Source organism: Ambystoma mexicanum, chromosome 6p (assembly GCF_040938575.1).
Source record: "Ambystoma mexicanum isolate Mex_15411 chromosome 6p, UKY_AmexF1_1, whole genome shotgun sequence".
Taxonomy (NCBI): Eukaryota; Metazoa; Chordata; class Amphibia; order Caudata; family Ambystomatidae; genus Ambystoma; species Ambystoma mexicanum.
This window is the reverse complement of record NC_090935.1, coordinates 167,251,758-167,272,739: the sequence shown is the minus strand read 5'-3', so window position 1 is coordinate 167,272,739 and position 20,982 is coordinate 167,251,758. Positions and strand designations below refer to the sequence as shown.

Genomic DNA, 20,982 nt, shown 5'->3' with positions numbered 1-20,982 from the left:
CAGAAACACTCATCATTTAATTTAAAAGACTATTTGCTTTTCAGGCATTTTGTGCAGCAATCAGACTGAGGATTAATTTCGTTTTTATGCCATTGTTCATGTAATTTCCAAGCGGTTTTCTGGGTATAAACTACATTTACCTGTGACTCTGGGATCTGTAATGGCTAGTTAGACTAGGTTTTGGACTGATCTGAACGTGTGACATATCTGAGCGTTGGTGTAAAGGTGGAAAATGAAATTAGGAACATGCTTCATAACTTACATAATCATAACTGTTGTACATTTTATTAAAACAACACAGGGCCATGCTACATTGTACGGATTTGTTGGTTGGCTTATCTAATTCCACATGATCAGCTAAAACAGAATATATGTTTCCTATGGCAGTTGCTATTACAATTATGAAGTTATGATACATAACTAGTTTTTGCAAAAAAGTTGATAGGAGAACAAAGGATCGTGATAAATGTGAAAATACAGATGTTGCTCCAAAACCCCTAAACCAATCCTGACTGGGGGTGGTGAGAGAGAAAGTAACTGTCCAATCCTAGCGGCAAGGATTATGGCAGGGTACTTCCCCTAGATTGTAAAATTAGTGATGTCATTTATGCTATATAAGGGGGACTGTACTAGGACAGAGAGTCATGCAAAAACTGGGGAGACAGGAGAAGGAGGACGGAAAGAAGGCTGCTGAAACTTGCCAGCTTTGAGAGTGGAGTGATCAGACCCCCTGCCCTTTCTTTACAGAGTGTCCTGAGATGCAGATGGCTTTCCTGAAACTTAAACAAATGCTGCTATGTAGGTAGCAATAACCCCAGCCCTAAATTGCATAAGCCCTTCATTTTTGTAGCTGTGCATCCAATATTCCCCCCATTGAAAACCCCAATTGCCAGTGTAGTTCAGTCATCTCCCTATAGAAGAATCTCTTGTATCTGTGTATGTTAGCATATCCGGCATTGAAAAAACCCTCATTTGACTGAGTAAATCCTTAGTATTTTTGTAAGTAAATCAAGGAATTTCCCCGTTGAATTTCACAGGATTGGGATTGGTGGTGTTCAAAACCACCAATCTTTTTCCCAGTGTTGTTGTAATTGTTATAGTCATTAAAGTGTTTTCCCAAAAGAATTAATCCCCTTGTCAGCTGAAAAGCAAATCTGTCCCTGTGTTTAAATTATGCCCTGCTAAATGATTTTTCATTTGCCAATGTCATTCCGCTCTGCATCTGTCAGCCTGAACCAAAACCATTTTTATTTTTGTGAACAAAACCCCTTTGCCAGAGTCTACCCCTCATGATAAGCCTCAGTGTAAACACATTTCAATTTGACACTGTATTTTCCCTTTGCATTTGCTTTCTCCCAAAAAACGAGTTTCCTACTTTATTTCTATTTTCCCTGGTGTGCTGATTAGTATTCTCTAAAACTTGGCCTTTCTCTTAAATGAAAACAGTACAAATATTCTTCTATTATGTGCCCTAGCAGTTGGGAGGAATAATTTAAAAAAAAAAAAATCTTCAATTTTTATCCAAAAACAGGTTTTCCTTTCCGATGCTGGCTTCCCATATTGTGGTGGTGGTGGGCTTCACCCCAATACGGATTTTCCCCCTATATTCCTACTCCTTGCCACTGCCTTCCATTCAAAGGATCAAGTCCAATTGATGTTTGAGGTTGAGTGTTGTAACTGTAGGTGCTATCACTTTGTGTAGAATTGTTATTCTCCTGCTTTGTTATTAAAACAAAAGCAAGAATGACAGTCTATTGCAACCTGATTGTTATTTTTCTGTCTTGTCATTAAAACAAAAGCGAGTGTAACAGCCTATTTTAACCCAGTCGCTCTAGATAGGATATTGCATGTGTGTTGCCACAATTTTGGTGGTTATTGTATTTTGATTATCCTCATTGACATTGTAGAATAAATTAATAAAATATCTTATTAAGATACACTGGCCTGGTTCCTAGTTCATTGTGACACGGGGTGCGGGAGGAGGTTGAGTGCGAGACGGGTTGGAGGCCTACTCAAAAAACATCCATAGTATATTATAAATCAAAAGTGTTGTATTGTGCGCCACTTTCATTGCAGGGGAAGAATTACCCTGGCTGACATGTGCCGTGTAATAAACTGTGACACTACGCATAGAGCGGGGTAGGGGGCAGTATTCACAATATGGGTAAGAACAAGGGAAAATGTGGATGTTACGAGGAGTGCTCCCATGAGGCGATTACACGCCCACAACTGCACAGGTAAAAATATATTCACGTAACTGACCATGCAACCTCACATCAGGGAGTTACCACGCAAAGCTCTCGATGTAACTGCCACCCAGAGGCAGTCCTACCAACACTTGCCCATAGGAATCACAATGCTGAGGTGAGATTGCATGGCTGATCGAGAGGTCTGTGCATGCAGTCAGGGTTCCAATAGAAGCTAGGAGTGCGCTTAAGCAGTGTAGCATGGTGCAGGAATGGTTTACAGTGGGTCGCATGCAGTTTTCCAGAGCTTCACCAGAGTTACAAAAAATGTGTATGCATATTGTCGGGGTGCAGGTAATAGTTACGAAGCACCCCTCAGAGTGTCCCCGAGATGCAGACCTGGTTTCGGGGGACCACACGCACTGTTTCAAGGATGCATGTGTTTGTGCCCGAAGAGCACACAAAGCTAGCTGTATCTTGCTCTTTTTGCTTTGCGTGGGGGTGTGTGGGGGGCGTTTCAATCTGCGACTTGCATGTGTGGTCACTTTCCAGAAAAAATTACATGAATACGTGGAGTGTGCAGAATAACTTTTGCACGCAGGCTGGCGCAGAGGCGTTCTCGGCACACGGGCTTTGAGGTATCTCTGCGCGCTTTTCCATGAATCCGGCCCTTAGTGCTGTTTTTGTGAATTAGGCCCATTTAGCATGGTGCAAACGTGTACTTTGCAGTGAAAAAGTCCCTTTGCTCCGCTCTTTGAATAAGGCCTGCTGCAAAATGTATTTTTGCAGCGCACATTTACTTTGCTCGGTGCTAAACGTTCTGTGAATTAGGTCCATAGTGTGTGTGTGTGTGTGTGTGTGTGTATGTACTTGTAGGTGTGGGTATGCAATTTAGCATGTATGATTATGATAGTGCAGGCTCCTTTTGCAGATGGATCACACATGTGTTTTTAATATGGTATTACAAAATAGGGCAGAATCTATTGACACAGTTTAGGATGCTCAGACAAATGAAAGGGCTTGCAGTTAGTTGTATGAGACGAATTCAATTAGGTTAGGGTTTCTTTTTGCAGAAAAGTACCGAATGTGCTGCGTTCGTTTATAAACAAAAAAAAAACATTCATTTCATTTTGGTGACATTCACATTTCAGCAATCCTCGATAAACATATTTCAAAATGGGGTCACCTTTTCAAGGCAGAAGCTGCCGGAGACATGACATTGCGCAGAAGCAGGAGCTAAACCCGAGAGGCTGCTTTTGCGAAGAGAAAATCAGCATGTGCATGGCTGCAGACCCAGTGACCTTTACAACAGGCAGCCCAGTCAACAGAGGCGTAATACCTACCGCTCGAGGTATCTTATCGATTGATTGAGAGTACGCCTCAAAACACAGCGGGCCAATCAACTTAAACAGAATACATTCCACATGCGGAATCGGTGTGCTCAGTTTCGTGTAAAGTGTATGTTGTTTCTCCAGCTTGGACAACGAACCCCTAATACATAGAGTGCGCATGCTCCTAGTACCCCTAAAGGCATGTCCCTCTTCTGCATTGTTTACTGGTTGCAAGAGTCCAGCTCTTGTGTGATCTTCAAGGCCTGTACATGGTTAGTCACGGGACCGTGACGATCACAAGCCTAGTCTAGTTGGCTGCGTTCTTGACCTTGGCACTTGAAGGCCGGGTTTCTAATCCTAGATTCAGCGCATCACCAAACTATTTGTGTGATTCTGGACACATCACTCTGTCCTCAACTGCTCTTTAGCATTCGCAAACACCTACGCCAAATGAGCGTTCACAATGTATCGCCGTGCGCGCAGGGTGTGCTGTGTTTCTTCAAATGGTTTATATGACGGGGGGTGCATTGAGGTCCGAGGATGAGAGTGACAGCAGCCTCTGGTGTTGGTAGGGAGGAGGAGGGGGTGCAGTTGGGTGTGGAAGGGATGCTGGGGAGACTACATCAGTGTTCGGGTTCAACCTTCCCTTTCGTGTCTTGTTTGTGTGGGCCGTCGTTCTCGTTGCAACCCAACATCCGCCTGCAGAGGGCGCTGAAGGCAGGGCTGTGTGTGTCTTTCTAACGCTGCACGGGCGTTTTCAGCAACGCCCCTCCCGTGTTGGGCCATGGTTGGGTTTATTGAACCTGGATGGAAACAAGCTCAATACAGGTGGTTTACAAAATGCATAGAAATACCGGCGGGAGGGATGGCGGGGGGGGGGGGGCAGCAGAAGGTGGGTTGCGTTCTTTTGACTTGCCCAAGGCAAGCCTCGGACAGCTGAGCTCCTTTGGTTTTGATGGCAAGCCCGAGTGTGTAAAAACTTAACGTAAACAAACGCGCTAATAAGATGTTTAGTTAGGGGAGGGACACACACATACACACTCTGGTGGTTGTGTACATTTCAGTAACCGGATCTGCATTTAGAAAAGGCAAACACGTGTGTGTAATCACTTGCATGTCCCGGACTCTAGGGGCAGCGAGCCCTGTAAAACTGTAGTGATGGCTACGAGAAATGTTGCTCCATCACCGGGCTAGCACCAACCCTCTGTGTGATAACAGACCCAACACAGAGATGTCCTCAATTAGTCAAGCAAAGGCAGTCAGATTGGACACAACACACCATCCAGCAGAAAACCACAGACGGCATCTACACGTAGCGAGTGTAGTCTGGACAACGAGGCACACGTGCAACAACTAACATATGCATGTGTCATAACGTAGACTCGGTGCAGTCGGCGGTGCACGAGCCCTCGGGATTTGCAGGTGCGACGGGAAAGTGAAATGACACATGCGTGAGCTTCCCGTGGGAGCGCAGGCTCGGTGGCGGTGCCAACCCGTACATGTCTGCCATCGCTAGGATAAATTGGTAAAGAGGAGAAGAAATGCGGGAGGCTAGGGGGGGTGGTGGTGGTGGGGGGGTCACATGTCGGGTGAAAGGCTAGGCGTCTGTATTAAGGTTCAGATTGAGAGAAGGCTAAAACAAAAGGCGAACAAATTAAAGGGGCGAAAAGCAGGGGAGTGAAGACTGGACTTGGAACAGCGTTACAATATGCCAGTCACAGCTTGGTGTCCAGAAATCATTACATGCAAATAACATCGGTCCACATATGTATACAGCACGGTGGAGAAATGGTGCTGGTAAACGCAGGGCAGCGCCACAGCCCCCCGCTCTGCTGGCGCATCAGAGGTGGACTGGCTCCCAGCCTGGTTATATTTATAGCCCTGGGCTGCTGGGAGATACCATTGCGCCTCTCCGGGGGCAGGCGAGCGGGCAGGCATGTTGCGCAGAAGCAGGGTCTGGGAGCAGTCTCCAAGATCCCCCCCTCCAGCCCGCCAGCCAATTGATCCCACCCAGCCTGTTTAAACTGAAAGGACACAGATCCTGTCTGTTCAATGTAACAAAAAAACGCGGCCAGAGCAGCGAGCGGGAGCGTGCAGAGTGTGTATGCGTGCGGGAGAGGCGGGCAGAGGCAGCCAGAGCGTGCGAGGCAGAGCAGGCAGACACCGCGCTCCTCTATGTATATAAAGATGGCCACGTTAGCGAACGGGCAGCCCGAGAGCAGCAACCCCGGCGCCAACGGGCACATGAACGGGCTCAGCCACAGCCCCGGCTCCACCATCCCCATGAAGGACCATGATGCCATCAAGCTCTTCATCGGCCAGATCCCGCGCAACCTGGACGAGAAGGACCTGAAACCCCTCTTCGAGGAGTTCGGCAAGATCTACGAGCTGACGGTGCTGAAGGACAGGTTCACCGGCATGCACAAAGGTGAGTCCCCCCCCCCCCCCGCCGCCGGTCCTTCCGTTCCCGCGACGGGGACATGGGCAGAGAGGGAGCAGAGAGGACGGGGTGTGCTGAGGGCAGACACTAGTCTGTGGCTGTCCGGTCTAATGCCGCTGAAAGCCAGGGGCATGGGGAACTGTCCAGCCAGGTGTGCTGAACCTCAGGGGCGCCGAGGGTGCTGTCCAGTGTGCTGGGACTGAAAGTCAGCGGCACTGGAGGAATGTTGGAGGAGGCGGGAGGACGGCGCTATTGTCCCGCGTTCTCGGGTTTGGAATTCAGTGGTGCGAGGGGAGGTGAATGGGGGGCGGGGGCGGCGGGTGAGGGGGTTCAACTGTCCAACCTGGGGTGCTAAATGTAATGGTGTAGGGATGCGGGACTGTGCAGGCAACTGCCGGCCTAATGTTGCTGTATTGGCACAGGGGGCAGCTGTGGGTGTTTCTGCTGTCTTGCCAGGCAGTGCTAAAAGTCATGGCCAGCGGGCGGAGGGAGCTGTCCACGCTATGGGTCTGCTGGCATTGTTCCGCGAGTTCAACAGCAATAGGCTTCCGTCCACGGCCAGGGAGCTGGAAGCCAGGTGGCTCTCTGTGGGCATCCAGCTGCCCACACTGTTAGAACTGAACCAATGGGCGGTAAGGTGCACCTGCACCGACTGCAGGTGCTAAAAGTCAGTATGGCCGGGAGCGCATAGTCATTCAGGCTGTAGGTGCTGAAATGTAGCTGGCACTGGGGGTTAGGCGTCCGCATATTTGCGCTTAAAACTAATTATATGCTGGTGGGGGTAACAATGCATACTGTAGGAAGATAGTGGGCAACTGACCGTACAAGAAGGGCTGAACCAGGGTGGGGAAGGAGTTTGTTCCCGATGCGGTCGGAGCCAACACTACTGTAAGGCACGGCAGCTGGTCACCCAAAACAGAGCTGAATATCAGGGTGTGAATGACATTTCAGCCGTCCAAGATCCGGCTCTAAGTAGAAGCTATGTAGCTGTCCAGGGTGGCAGTGCTGCACGTAAAGGGTAGTTAACACCCAGCATGTGGCGGGAGCTGTCCAGTCCGGCGGTCCTGAAAGCGTGAACGCCGCAGGGAGCTGCCCAGCCTGGGAGCCCCCGTTATAGCGAGTGCTGGAGGGAGCTGTCCTGCCCCGTGGTGCTGAAAGTGCTTGCATTTCTATGAGATGTCCAGCCTAGCTATAACTGAGAGCTGGGTCGGCGGAGCGGAAAGACACTAGCTCCCTGGCCAGGCGATAATTGAAGACAGGAGGGGGCTGCACAGGCCGGCGGTCTTGAAAGTCAGTAGGAGCGGGAACTTGCATAGATTTTAAGAGTAACGAGGGAGGTGGAGTGGGGTGCGAAACCACGGCATGAATATACATGAAACATTAATTTTAGAGTGAGCGGAACGTGGAAGCGTGAGAGACGGGGCTTGATGAATAGAGCCTTGCCCATCCTGCCCCACACATTCGGAGGGTGGGTGGCACAGGCCGAAGGCACGAGCCCTTTGCCCGAGGCCTCTGTTTACTGCGCCCCAATAACATTTGGGACATTGTCTGCGGTGTTGCTTTTGTGTTTATTATTTTTGGGGAAATTGGTGAGCCATGCTATTAATGCAGTCCATGAAACATTCATATGGGGTTCAGGGGGGCTTTCAATGTGAGTACTGCGACTGACAAACACCCACAGAATAAAAAAAGTCACAATGAACACGGAAAGACCACTTCCACGAGAAGGCAGGCTTAGTCAGCGCGGGATAATGCGAACGCACACACTACATACACACACACCACACACACCTGTTACGCGAGGCCGCCTGTTCATGTTTTATGCATGCAACTGTCCTGCAATAGCACGCTATGGATGCCGCTTTTGATGAGGTGCTGCTTGAAGCCGGAGGTACAGGATCGCCGGGACTATTGAAACAAGGTGGCAGCGACAGGCAGGAACGAAGCACGCTCCTGTCGCCTGTACAATGCCAAACCTGGCAGGAATAATTCACGCGTGAGAACGATGAGCTGAGAAAAGACGGAGGCAAGACTCCATGTTCTCTTCTGTGCCTCACTGGAGCCTGACCGATTTATTCTGAAAACGCGTGTCCTGGAACGTGGGGCAATCCTTCACCGATGTGTGGCACTCACGACATCCTGCGTGTCAGATCCCAAACTCCCCTGGATGCCAGCCACTCAGAAATGTATTGTGTTCGCGCCTTTGCTGTTTTTTTTTTTTTTAGGTTTTTCGATATGGGGAGCGAGTACATGAAGCAGAAAGCAGCTACCGCTGGCTTTGCTCCAGTTTGGGAAAATGTTCAGAATATGACTACACCGGGCCAATCCGAGCTAGGGCTGCTTGAATGGCAGCGTGTGGGAGCTGTGTGTAGGATCAGCGGAAATTCAGGAATTCATTAACCCCTTACCCCCCAGCTCCCTAAGTGCACGCCTGGAGGAGTTTGAGCTGCCTGGCATTAGGAAAGCAGGCCGTGATTTGCAGACTCAGCAAAATGGATTGGGGAAATGAGGGGAGGGAGGCGATGCGCCCTCTGCAGGGGGTAACTTGGGACGCATCCCAGCTCTGCGGGAGGGATCCCGAGGAAAGAAATCCTCTTGGGCGCGCTTTGCGGTGAAGGCGGCGATGCATGGCACGTCAGCCGGGGCACCGTCACTGTGTTCACCCTTTAAATTTAATTCCATTCACCCCCCTGAAGGTTCTGATTTATTAACTAATCCTGTATATTTTTTTCTTAAGGCGCCTCTGGCAACTGCAAAAATGACTTGCTTGCCACTAGTGATTAATTACTATTTGGCAAGAAGCATGACAAGCGCCTCATAAGGAACGAGCAGCGCTGCCTTTTCCTTTCGTATTTTCCCACGCGCCTCATTCCCGGGTTTTAGAACCACGTTCCATGGTCCTCTTCAAGCTAAGCTCAAAGAGCCCTGCTGAACATCATTGTTTAAAAACTGGGTTTGCTAGAATTTTTGATGGTCCTGGATGGTTGTTAGGGGGCCCAACCTATAAAAGTGCGAAACCTAATGTGCCACGCGCACTTAAAGGACGACTCTAGGACCAGCAATGAAGAGTTCAGAAGACTACTCGAAATTCGCTGATTCAGACCGCACTCCCATCCTGTACTCCCATCCTGTACCTGGGATTGTTCTGCAGTGAAACTAAGAGTTCATATTAATGGCCCCGGAGCCTCACTCTCTGTGTCCCATTCCATGCCCGCTCATGAAGCTTCAATAGCCGGGGGCTAGTGAGAGGAGAGGGCCGGCTACTGACAGCAGCTAAAAATACAGGGATATGGTCTCCAAAGAATCCGGCGATTTGCAGCGGTTGCTTCCAATCTCGGTTCCCCTGTGTGCAAATCACTCTCTCCTCTAGTGATGCAATGGTCTCATCTGTCAACAAATTACAGTGCATACATGGAGTCCTAACCTGCTCTGTCGCATGTGTTGTGCCAAAGAACCGGGGCTAGTCATAAGTAAGGAGGGCAAGAGGTGTATGAGTTGAAGTAAAGACAACCAACTGGATTGGCCATTGTCAACATCAGAACCATGTCACTGGAAGCCAGAGTCTCCCACAGGGAGGATCTTTCCCACAAAAATCCTGTCTGCTGCAAGATGTCTAATATTAGCATCCAGCTCTGTTCTTCCCCCACAGTTACTCTACAGAGTGCAAGTCGAGGGACCACACGGGTGGACGGTATCCATCCACTTTTGTTAGAGGGTGGACGGCTCTCGCCGTGTGCTCAAGAAATTGAAAAAAAATACTTTTTGCTGCACCCACTTGAGGTGGGCACTGATACGGCCAGTATTCGAACCCGGTCGTGCGACTGTAAGCTGTTAACAATAAGACCACACAAATCGCCTATGGTGGAGTAGTAAAATGTCTCACATTGACATTCAGATGCACAGGACATGTTTTGTCAGTGACTCTTAATTCTATATTAGCTAGCAATGCAATAGGAACATATATTGTATTGCCAATTGTGTATCTGCCCTGTGCATTTCCTTCGACTGAGAAATACGAGTGGAATTTGAATATTTCACGTAGATAAATGTCCACTTCCTATGACGTCACGTACTGTGACGTCACTTCCCAATGGGTGCGTCAGAGTCCCCACACCTTTTTTAGGGCTCGATCCCTGCTTACACATTCACATTTTGAAGTGGGAAAGGCGTTGGCGTGGAAACTCTTTCCCCAGCCCGTGGCTGGCAAAGTCGTATGCCTACAGGATGGGTTACGGGCAGGCACAAGGGTTACTGCTCTCCGGACAGCAGCATCCTAGTGCATTAGCCTCGCAGTCACTGAACAATGCATTAAGTGGTGTTTAGTGTAATATGTATCAATTAGAAATGACTTGAATACACAGCTGTCCCAGTAGGCTTCCGCAAGCTTTGCTGCCGAAGCACGTGCACTGGCCGCGGCCTGCATTCGTTGCAGTATCAACATGCAAGCAAAGGCATGGCCCATTAGCACAGCCCACACATTTAAGATATCAGAATCCTCTACTTTCTCTGGAGGGTAAGGGGTCAGTTCCATGAGACTGCCATGCCAGCGGGCGGACAACATTCACTAGAATGGCAGCTGGTGATGTCGTTTGGCCACACAAAGTAGTGGCACAAAGCACTGTAGAAAAACATGAAACATCAGAACAGTACACCCCACCCTATCATTGGCTAAAATTTAAGATGCTCAAAGAAAATGTGAAATTGTGCATATCAAGGCGGATTACATGCATTAACCCCTTAAGTACTAAGGATGAGTATGCGGGTCCTTTTTGCATAAACTTGATTAAAGCTCAGCAGTTATTATTCAGGTGGCACTTCCATGCACAGCATTATTTCAGCAATGTGCATGTTCCCTATTGTCACATGTGCCAGGTCCATTGCGTGCTGCAGTTCGTAACGAGTGAATCGCATTTCACGCGCAGGTCATCTGCGCGGACCGGTCCCTTCCCTCTCATTTGGACCGGTCGGCCTTAATTGAGAACAAACAAAATACAGATGCTCTTCTTATGGAGGGGCACCCAAAGAGGACTCTATTTATAAGTGTGGAACACATTTAGACACAAGTAAGGGATCTGCGTAACACAGAAAAAAAGCACACAAAAAAGCATTAGTGCTTGCACACAAAGGACCTACGCCTGAGTGTGGCCGGTTCAACACAATTACAACAAAATCAGAACTGGAGCCTAAAAAATGATTGTGGCAGTGAGCAGGTGCATGCTTAATCCTCCACACCCATGCACCTGTTGCGCTTTCTTTTGTCTGGTCCTGGGTGCACCGCCATTTCTCTACATCCACGGTTCATTATCTCGGGCCCTTTGGCAGCAGTCACAGGAAGTTGACCACAGGTGTAGTCATTTGTATTCGTGGTGTTCTTAGTCAAGACAATGTCCTACTGCCCAGCTCCTAATGAGCTTATTATTAGTACATTGTCAGCCTATAGTTAAATAGCAATATATTTCAACCGGCGTGCTACAACAGCACAGAGAATTTCCTTCTTTCATACAAAGGGCCCGATTCATGGAATTGTTTGCACGGTTCAAAGTGAGTGCACTGCTGAAAAGTGACTTTGCTCTGCTGACACAAACCCTGACTCATGGAACTGTGCAAAGTGTATTTTCTTTGCAGCGCAAAAATTCACTTTGCACAGTTCCATGATTCAGGCTTTGTGTCGGCAGCGCAAAGTCACTTTTTAGCAGTGCAAAGTCACTTTGAACCGTGGGCCCTAAGTCTTAGCATATCATTGGTTATTTATAATGTGCTTAATACGGACCCGGGACCGAACCTGTGTTGCTCCACATCGTCCTGCTTCCAAGGCGAGCGCCTTGCCCCTGAGCTATCCTGGCGAGACTCATAGAACAGAAACATTCCTGGGCCAATTACAAGAAGAACACTTTATGCAAATGCCTTGCACTGAGGCCCACTTTCCTAATAAGCATTTTCCATTTTGGATTCCCTTTCTGCCACCCAAGGTTCCTTTCCTGTAGCCAGGAACCCCTGGAGCACGCAGCACAGTCGCTCAGGTGTTACCAATGGCAGCCAGAAAGGCATGGCACATTCAGAATAGATAATATCGGAAATGCCGCCAGGCCGAGAACGATACTTAATTTCACATTCTTACTGTTCATGGCCTGTCAGAATGTCATTGTATTTTCCCTTGTTCCCTCCCTTGCCTTGAAGCCCTTTGGAACACAATGTGTATAGGTGCTATATAGGCACTGAAGCTGCTCCTATGGCTGTCCCAAATGTATGGAGCCCTCAGCTCAGACATCCCGGGTGCTGTAATTATGCTCCAAAATGCGCGGATCACTTCGCTCGGATGACCAGGATGATCCAGTGTCGGCCCCAAATTCATGGAGCACCGAGCGCCAACACTCAGTGTGCCCCCCAGGGAGTTCTACATGGTTGGAACGTTTAGATCAGGGGCTGATGCCAGATGATTCTAGGGTGGTCCCAAATGCCTCGAATGCTTAGCGCAAGCAGCAAGGGTGCTCCAAGGCTGGTCCAGAAGACGCAGACCAAGCCGTAGCGATAGTCACCCCGGTGTGTTCCGCCAGCGTTCTGAAATACACAGCGCGGTCAGTGCACATGCTGACACCACAGTGGTCTCACACACCTGACACACTCGGCATTAGGACCCGAGACCTCCATGCTCCTTCTTTGGTCGCGTGGGTGGAGGATCCATCGCGTGCTTTCCAGAATGGGACCTTGCTCCCCATTCAGCAGCCGCTAGCACGTGAAGTGCAGTTTCTCCTCCGTGATGCGCCGCTTCGGGTCCAGCCTCCCAGCGCTTCACAGGGGCCAAACTTTCCTGTCTGATTTCACGTCTGTTTCCAAAGCGCTCACATTCACTTTCCTTGCCACAGGCCATGCATCACCTTCTCAAAGTGAATTAAACAAGCCTTGGTTAAGGCGTCGACATATTATCTAAGAAGCACCTTCAACTGGACCATAAAAGGCATTATATCACAATAAAAAACTAATTCCTGGTCGTTTAAAAAAAAAAAAAACATTTTAATAATCTTTCTTTTCTTCTTTTTTTGCCTCGGTGGTTTACTTGTTGTGCTGCACACAACGTGTCCTGTATAAGACCAGCACCATCTCTGTATGTGTTGTGAGAATGTGCCGGTAGGCATGTACTTATGTCCCCACAGTTCTTCTTATACGGCCAGGGAGATCGATTTCATTTTTACAGATTTCTATGTTATACTCTGTTAATGTTAAATGATATTTATACCACGCACTATCACCACCGGAGTGGTCCCCGGCGCTAGGGCATTTTGGGTGGATGCAGAAGCCTCCTGAGGTCTTGAATGCCAAGCATTTTGGGTACATAACAGGGTGGGGATGTGTAGTCTGTGGTTGACTGTGGAATCAGCACTCATACGTTCCCCAATATTCATTAGTGTGTGAACCCAGGCACGTGGCGTCAGCTCCTGTCACGAAGGCCCTGTATCTTACTTATTTTTTTATTTTTATTTTTTTTATTTTTTTTTTGATGCTGTAGTTTATTTGAAAACTTTTTCATCATTTGCTTGAGTTGGATTGGCTTTTTTAATTTTGTTTGTTTAGTTCGAGTATAGAAGATTGGGACTTATTTTTCTTTTGTTTGGTGTCTTGTATCATGCTACATTCCAAGTAACGAATCACTTTGAATGTCCTAAACCAAAGGTTGGGCAGAGAAGAGGTAGAAGGAGGATAGGAGGGGGACCAACGATGCAGCGGAAGAGAGGACAAGCAAGGGTACACTAAGCGCTGACTACAAAGAGTCATACACGCCATGCTGTAAAGTGCAGGCCACCCATTGAGAGAATTTAGGGCCAGGTTATCTGCCATTGTCTCAGGAGGATAGCTCAGGGGGAACACGCTCTTGCTTGGAAGCAAGATGACACGAAGCACCACAGGTTGGATCCCTGGGTCCGCGCTTAGAAACCTTTGAGTTTTAAGCGTGCTATAAATAACCTATCATATCATAGCCGAAAGTTGTTGAAACATCTGGACGGCCAATGTCAGGCACTGGATCTTCTGCACAACTGGACATGCTGTCGCACTGCACAGTCCCTGCATTTAGTGTCTTTCACACAGTTTGTCAGGGGTATCCTAAGATTGCACTCACCTAGCCAGGGGAGCTCCACATTAGAGGATCTTTTTAATATGTTCCACCGAGCGACGTGTTTAGGAATTATATTTTATTCAGTGTTATTGATATTTGTATGATATGAGATTGCAGAGTTCTCTTTAGTGTGCCTCTCCCTGGCTCCATGCCAGGGTATTCTATTAAACCGGGGATTCTGTACATGGCACACATTGCATCCGAGGGACCGTGCTGCTGCTGTCTTATTGTGAGAGAGTGACAGCTTGGGTGACAGATCCCGCATGTGAACACCGAGCACGGCTGTCAACCAATCAGATTGCAATAGGAACCTGTTCTAATTAAGCGCTGGGGCTGACAGCAGATAATTGCCGTGGAGCTACACAACCCTGGCTCATGGCGCAGATCTCCACGGCATTGAGAAGGGAGCGCAACCTAGTGTGGGGGCAATCGCCACAAAAACAAAAAGAAACACAAATACGGCAAATAGACACTAAAAGATTAAGAGGGTGAGAGATGGAGAGAGAAAGAGCGCGTGTGGCAGAGAGAGGGGAGAGAGAGAGGAGAGAGGGTGAATGTCTGTCAGTATGAGAGAGCGAGAGGATTCATGCGTAGAAGAGAGAGAGAAGGAGATGGCAAAAAGAAACAGATGATGCATAGATGGATGGCAGAGAGAGGAAAGAAAGGTAGTTAGGTGATGAAGATAGATAGATAGATAGATAGATAGATAGATAGATAGATAGATAGATAGCCCACAGTGATTGATAAATAGATAGATAGATAGATAGATAGATAGATAGATAGATAGATAGATAGATAGATAGATAGATAGATAGACAGACAGATAGATAGATAGATAGATAGATAGATAGATAGATAGATAGATAGATAGATAGATAGATAGACAGACAGATAGCCCACAGTGATAGATAGATAGATAGATAGATAGATAGATAGATAGATAGATAGATAGATAGATAGATAGATAGATAGATAGATAGATAGATAGATAGATAGATAGATACTTATACCGACTTGTAAATAGACAGATAAACATCTATAGAGGCAGATAGAGAGGGTTGTATACGAATTGATCGTTTTACAACTGCTCAAATGACAATTGACCTTTTCACAATTGACTGAATTGTGAAGGTCAATTGTACCATATATGTGGGAAGAAACCCCCCACAACCCCCCACCCAACGCCAAACCCCCCAAAACTATATACATATATATATATATATATATATTACCAAACCGATATATATATATATTCGGTCAATTGTGAAAAGGTCAATTGTGACCCTTTAAATTCGGTCAATTGTTCATTCGAACAATTGTAAACGACCAATTTGGGTAATACCATAGAGAGTACTTTAGCGCCAAGCACCTAGCAACCAAAGTTCAGTTTCCCTCACACTATAGATACCTTTCAGATTTTGGCGGCCTCAACAGAAAGCACGTATATGCTTATCTTTCTAAAAGCGGATTCTAACATAGAGACATAGAACAAGAGTGTGAAAAGTGACATGAAGCACATTAGCGCACAAGCCACAGCGTTCGGAAGTGTGTTTGTTAGAGAGGCATGGGTTGGCACCTGTTTACGCCATTGAGGGACGCAACAACAAGAATGAAACAATGAATGAAGGATCTTTTGATCATCTAGTCCTTTCCTTCATCCTGTCCATATCGTTTAATTGCCTGTTTGGGCCATTTAGGGCATTGTATATTAGAATTGCAAACTTAATCAATTCATGCCAGTAGTAAAGGGGGCACTGGGGTTAGCTGCTAAGATCTAGGACTTGCTCACAAGAGATAAAACAGGAGTTAGTTAGCAAGATCTAGGACTTGCTCCCAAGTGATAAGGAGTGGCTGGGATTAGCCAGTAAGATCTAGGACTTGCTCAGAAAGATAGAGAGAGAGTTGGGTTGGCTAGTAAGAACTAGGGCCTGCTCACAAGGGATATAGAGATACCGGGGTTAGCTTGCAAGATCTAGGACTTGCTCACAAACGATAGAGGGAGATTGGGTCTAGCCAGTAGGATCTAGGACTTGTTTACAAGCGATAGGCAGAGACTGGGGGTTAGCTAGCAAGATCAAGTACTTGCTCCCAAGAGATAGGGAGAGGATGGGTTAGCTAGTAAGGTCTTGGACTTGCTCCCAAGAGACAGGGAGAGACTGGGGTTAGCTAGCAAGATCTAGGACTTGCTCATATGAGATAGAGAAAGTGGGATTAGCTAGCAAAATCTAGGACTTGCTCACAAGAGATAGGGAGAGACTGGGGTTAGCTAGTAAGATCTAGCACTTGCTCACAAACGATAGCGGGAGATTGGGTCTAGCCAGTAGGATCTAGGACTTGTTTACAAGCGATAGGCAGAGACTGGGGGTTAGCTAGCAAGATCTAGGACTGGCTCCCAAGAGACAGGAAGAGACTGGGGTTAGATAGCAATATCTAGGACTTGCTCATATGAGATAGAGAGAGAGTGGGATTAGCTAGCAAAATCTAGCACTTGCTCACAAGAGATAGGGAGAGACTGGGGTTAGCTAGTAAGATCTAGGACTTGCTCATACGGGATAGGGAGAGAGTGGGGTTAGCTAGTAAGAAATAGGGCCTGCTCACAAGAGATAGGGAGATACTGGGTTAGCTAGCAATATCTAGGACTTGCTCACAAACGATAGCGGGAGATTGGGTCTAGCCAGTAGGATCTAGGACTTGTTACAAGCGATAGGCAGAGACTGGGGGTTAGCTAGCAAGGTCTAGGACATGCTCCCAAGAGACAGGAAGAGACTGGGGTTAGATAGCAAGATCTAGGACTTGCTCATATGAGATAGAGAGAGAGTGGGATTAGCTAGCAAAATCTAGCACTTGCTCACAAGAGATAGGGAGAGACTGGGGTTAGCAAGTAAGATCTAGGACTTGCTCATACGAGATAGGGAGAGAGTGGGGTTAACTAGTAAGAACTGGGACTTCCGAAGGTGTACAGCAATCTCCCTATCCTATTTGATTGGAAATAGTTTGTGACTCATTATGTCAACACCGGACATCTATTTATAGATGTTGTGTTCCTGCAAGTATGCCTGGAGAAACGTAGGCGTTGGACGTGCCTTGTAGTACACGCTTTCCAAAGCAATTACAATCCAAAATATACCTAGACACATAGAAGTGGATGGACGCATTTCACTTAACCCCTTAAGTGCCAAGGACGAGTATGCTCGTCCTTTTTGCATAGACTTGCATAATAGCCTGGCACCGGCTGCAACAGCAAAGCAAGAAGCAGATACGGTCCCATATCCTTGTTCAGTGATGCCGTAGCAAAACGAGCAGCATCACGCGTAAAGGGATAGAGAAGCAATTATGAGACTTTGCAGTGCCTTTCTAGCAACCCCTTCAAAGTGGTAATTGTACTCATTAACTTATAATATGTGCATAAGAAAATAAGCAAGGAGTGGACAAATGCAAAAGAAGACATGGGGGTCTTACTTTAGGAAGGAAGACTGAGCTCACTACGATTAGTCATTGAAACGTAGAGAGAGATGTGTATACATATTGAAGTCAACGTTTCCTCCATGCCGGAACTATTATTCGTGTTGTTCAAGTTCATTTGTACTATAACAGGAAGTGCTGATGTGAAACCAGCAAGGGTACTCGCATTGGATGTTAGAAAAGCGGTATTACCCAAATTTACCTTTTACAAATGACCTTTTGCACAATTGACCTAATTAAAGTGGTCCGAATTGACCATCTGCACAATTGACCTTTATATTATTTTAGTTATTTTATTTATGTATTGAGTTGGGTTTGGATTATAAATAATGTAAGGGGATTGGTTGGCGGTATTCAGGGGGGTTTGGATTGGGTAGGTGGGTTGCGGGGGGTTTCCCCCCGCATATATGTACTAATTGACCTTCTAAATTAGGTCAATTCTCCCGAGGTCAATTCTCCCGAGGTCAATTGTGAAAAGGTCAATTAGTATAAAATCAGAAAAGCATTTGTCAGCATTGCAATATTTATTGGATGCTTTGCCCTCCCAATCAAACTATTCGCTAGCTCTATAAATACAGAGTGTTACCATGACCAAACTCATTGATGCACATGTTATCGACATTTGAAGGATGAAAGGGCATAGGGATTCCAACGTGTTAGCAGCCCGTTGGGCAGAGATTCACAGCGACATTTTACAGCTTTGCTCATCAGAGCAGTTACCTACGGGCATATCATGTCATGCCCAGCAGGTGGTTTGCCACTCAATACTGCAATACTTTGATGGTGTTTGCTAAACATACCCCAATGCTTCAACCACAATGACGTCGGGCTATAAGAACCGTCTGTCCGGGTTTGATGAATCAATGTCCTATAAGATGATACCTCAGCGGCAACGTGCTCGCCTTGAAAACAAGATGACACAAAGCAACACAGGTTCGATCCCCGGGTCCGCACTTAGAAACCTCTGGGTATGAAGCGTGTTATAAATATACGCAACTAAGACATATTCCTGTACCAGCGCCTCGATGCCCCCGGGCTGTGTGAGCGCTTTAAAAATACACATTAATAAATATTATGTAACATAATGCAAGCAATTGAGTTAATTTGCAGTCCCACAGTGCATAATTCAGTGGTGTCTGAAACGGAGGTGAATTTCCAGGGATTGCTACTGGTTGAAGCTGTGGCATGTGCGGCTTGTGTGCCGAAAGCTGTGGGAGAGAGTTTGGACACAATGACAAACCGCAACGATCTCATATGCATTGTTGACCAAGCCCATGAGCAACGGCCGTCCAACGTTCCCTCTAGCCACAGGTTATTGCAGGGGTTGCCTTGATGACCAATTATGTAATGACATTAATATGTCCAGGGAAAATGCATGTTTGTCGTTATCAGTAGTACAACATCCGTGTGTATGTTACTGTCTTGTATCCATGATTGCTAGGTGTTGACATAAGCAGAATAAAACAAGGTCCAGAAATAACTGTTAATGGCTATGGCCGTTCTGAAGTGGTTGCCAGTAGCTTGTGATCAGCGTAAAGGGAACACCCTTTAGTTGACGGTAGCTTTTAATAATCAGGTTGCCCATAGATGAATGGTGCTTCTTGGTTCTGGAAGTGTTGGTGGGGGCAATTGGGGTCACTATGGAACATGGGAATACAGTTAAGAATAATAGCCCTGTGAATGTGATATGATGTGATGTGATGCAGCCTTGCCAAGTATCGCTGTTTCCTAAAGGTACAATGTTCACTCCTGAAGAACTAGTCAAGAATGTTTCCCCAGAAAAACAGTGCCAGATAATAGCGACCTTTGCCATAGAAATAGATTATATGCTCATGGCATTGGTTTTTATATTTCTCAAATACCCGCCAGCCTTTCTCATTGGAAACCGAAAACATCTTTCTCGGCATAGGAAAATATTCAATTCACTCTCCAAAGCGGCCACCATCACTTAAAACATCAATAACATGACTTGTTAATGTTAGACAATGCCATTCATGTTTCATGCATTCAAAACAAAAAAGTACCGGAATTACAGTAATGTGGACATATGTATCTGATATTATGAATGAATGTGCCAAGTGTTTGGTGAAGATTGAATCCCAGGGAGTTGGGTCAATCCACCCCCATTCAGAGGTCAGCCAATGAGTACGATTGAGCTATGTTGCGGCTTCACCAGGCACGCGTCTGCAGTGCTTTGACCCCACACAGCAGTGGGAGAAAGCGCTATAGAAAACTTGTATTCTTATTGAAGTCACTTTCTTCCTGGTGGACACCACTTCCATGTTGATTCGGCAATAAGGATTAAATTGCTCCCGCTGTCAGCAAGTGTGTTCTGTTACCTTTAGGTAAGGATAAGGGGGATCATGTACTATTCCCATATACTAAACATCTGACTATGCACAGGCAAAACACATTCCCTCTCAATGATCTATCTACGGCATGAAATGAACGGGGGTGGTTGTGTTGATATCCAGAGGAATAATGCTAAATTTACTAAACAAATCCATGCAAGGTTATCGGAAATGAGGACGGAAATTGAAAATGGGTTCCGCGGCAACAAGACTTTAATTGACAATGACTTCCTTGCATCGGTTTGGGCAGAATGCAAAGCGACTGCAGTGGTTCTTTAATGCAATGCACTCACTTGTAATTAATCGTCACCTTGATTAACACTGGCTTCCGTTCAAGAGACCACATATTGGTAACACCGTCTTATCAGCAGAGCTCACATATCTGGATTGTCTTCAGAGCCGGATAATAGATGGGATTTGACTGGGAGTCTTCCATTTTATGCCTCAGGAATAAGATTTAGCGGGGACATTTCTAGGAAGAAAGCGACAGACCCTGTATGTTCGGTGGGATAGTTGAGATTTCTAGTGGGAACAATTATCGTTCAAAAATTCGAAGCGCCACACAAATCCCGAAGATCCCCCACACCCACGTTCTAGCTTTTAAAGAATTGACTTTCATTTATTCAAACGCAGCTTGTTCCGCTATCCGCATGTATACCTCTGAGTACAGAAGCCACAATATTGCAGCATTAACACGATGAGGCCTGGCCTGTCAATGAGTGGGGTGTTTGTGGTAGGCACCTATGACAGTACCGAGGCGTTGATACCGGCTTGAAAGAACAACCCCACCAGCTCAAGGCTATAGTATAAAGAGCAACCGGCATAGCATCACTTGTAGGGAAGCTAATTTGCAGCAGCGTGATGGACTGATGGCTTTAGTACATAGGATTTCAGAAAGTGCTGGCACAAAATAAGACCAGGTATTATAGAATATTGTATCAGTCTCTGATTGAATATTCTACGCCCTTCTGAGTGATCAGGTTTACATTTATTTAAATACCCTGGTATTCTATCATTCATTTATGTCACCTATTTGTCCATGTCCAGCAAGACATACCTACATTACTGTTAGAGTAGTCTTGGAAAAGTTTTTCGCAAAGTA

The 20,982-nt window shown here is 46.5% G+C and overlaps 1 protein-coding gene across 18 annotated transcripts in view; it reads left to right on the top strand.

Moving 5' to 3' along the window:
* Positions 1 to 5,486: 5,486 nt before the first annotated feature.
* The window catches only part of CELF4 (CUGBP Elav-like family member 4), a 1,533,185-nt gene continuing 1,517,689 nt past the window's right edge, over positions 5,487 to 20,982 (top strand). For 4 of the 18 annotated variants that reach the window (XR_011280606.1, XR_011280603.1, XR_011280605.1 and 1 more), the window contains exon 1: positions 5,487 to 5,945. Coding sequence is in view for 13 of the 18 variants with exons in the window: in XM_069626873.1 (XP_069482974.1) it covers positions 5,693 to 5,945 (253 nt within the window). In the remaining 5 variants the exon portion in view is untranslated. The remainder of the gene's footprint in view (positions 5,946 to 20,982) is intronic. The other 14 variants (XM_069626870.1, XM_069626876.1, XM_069626872.1 and 11 more) reach the window with 9 other exon arrangements.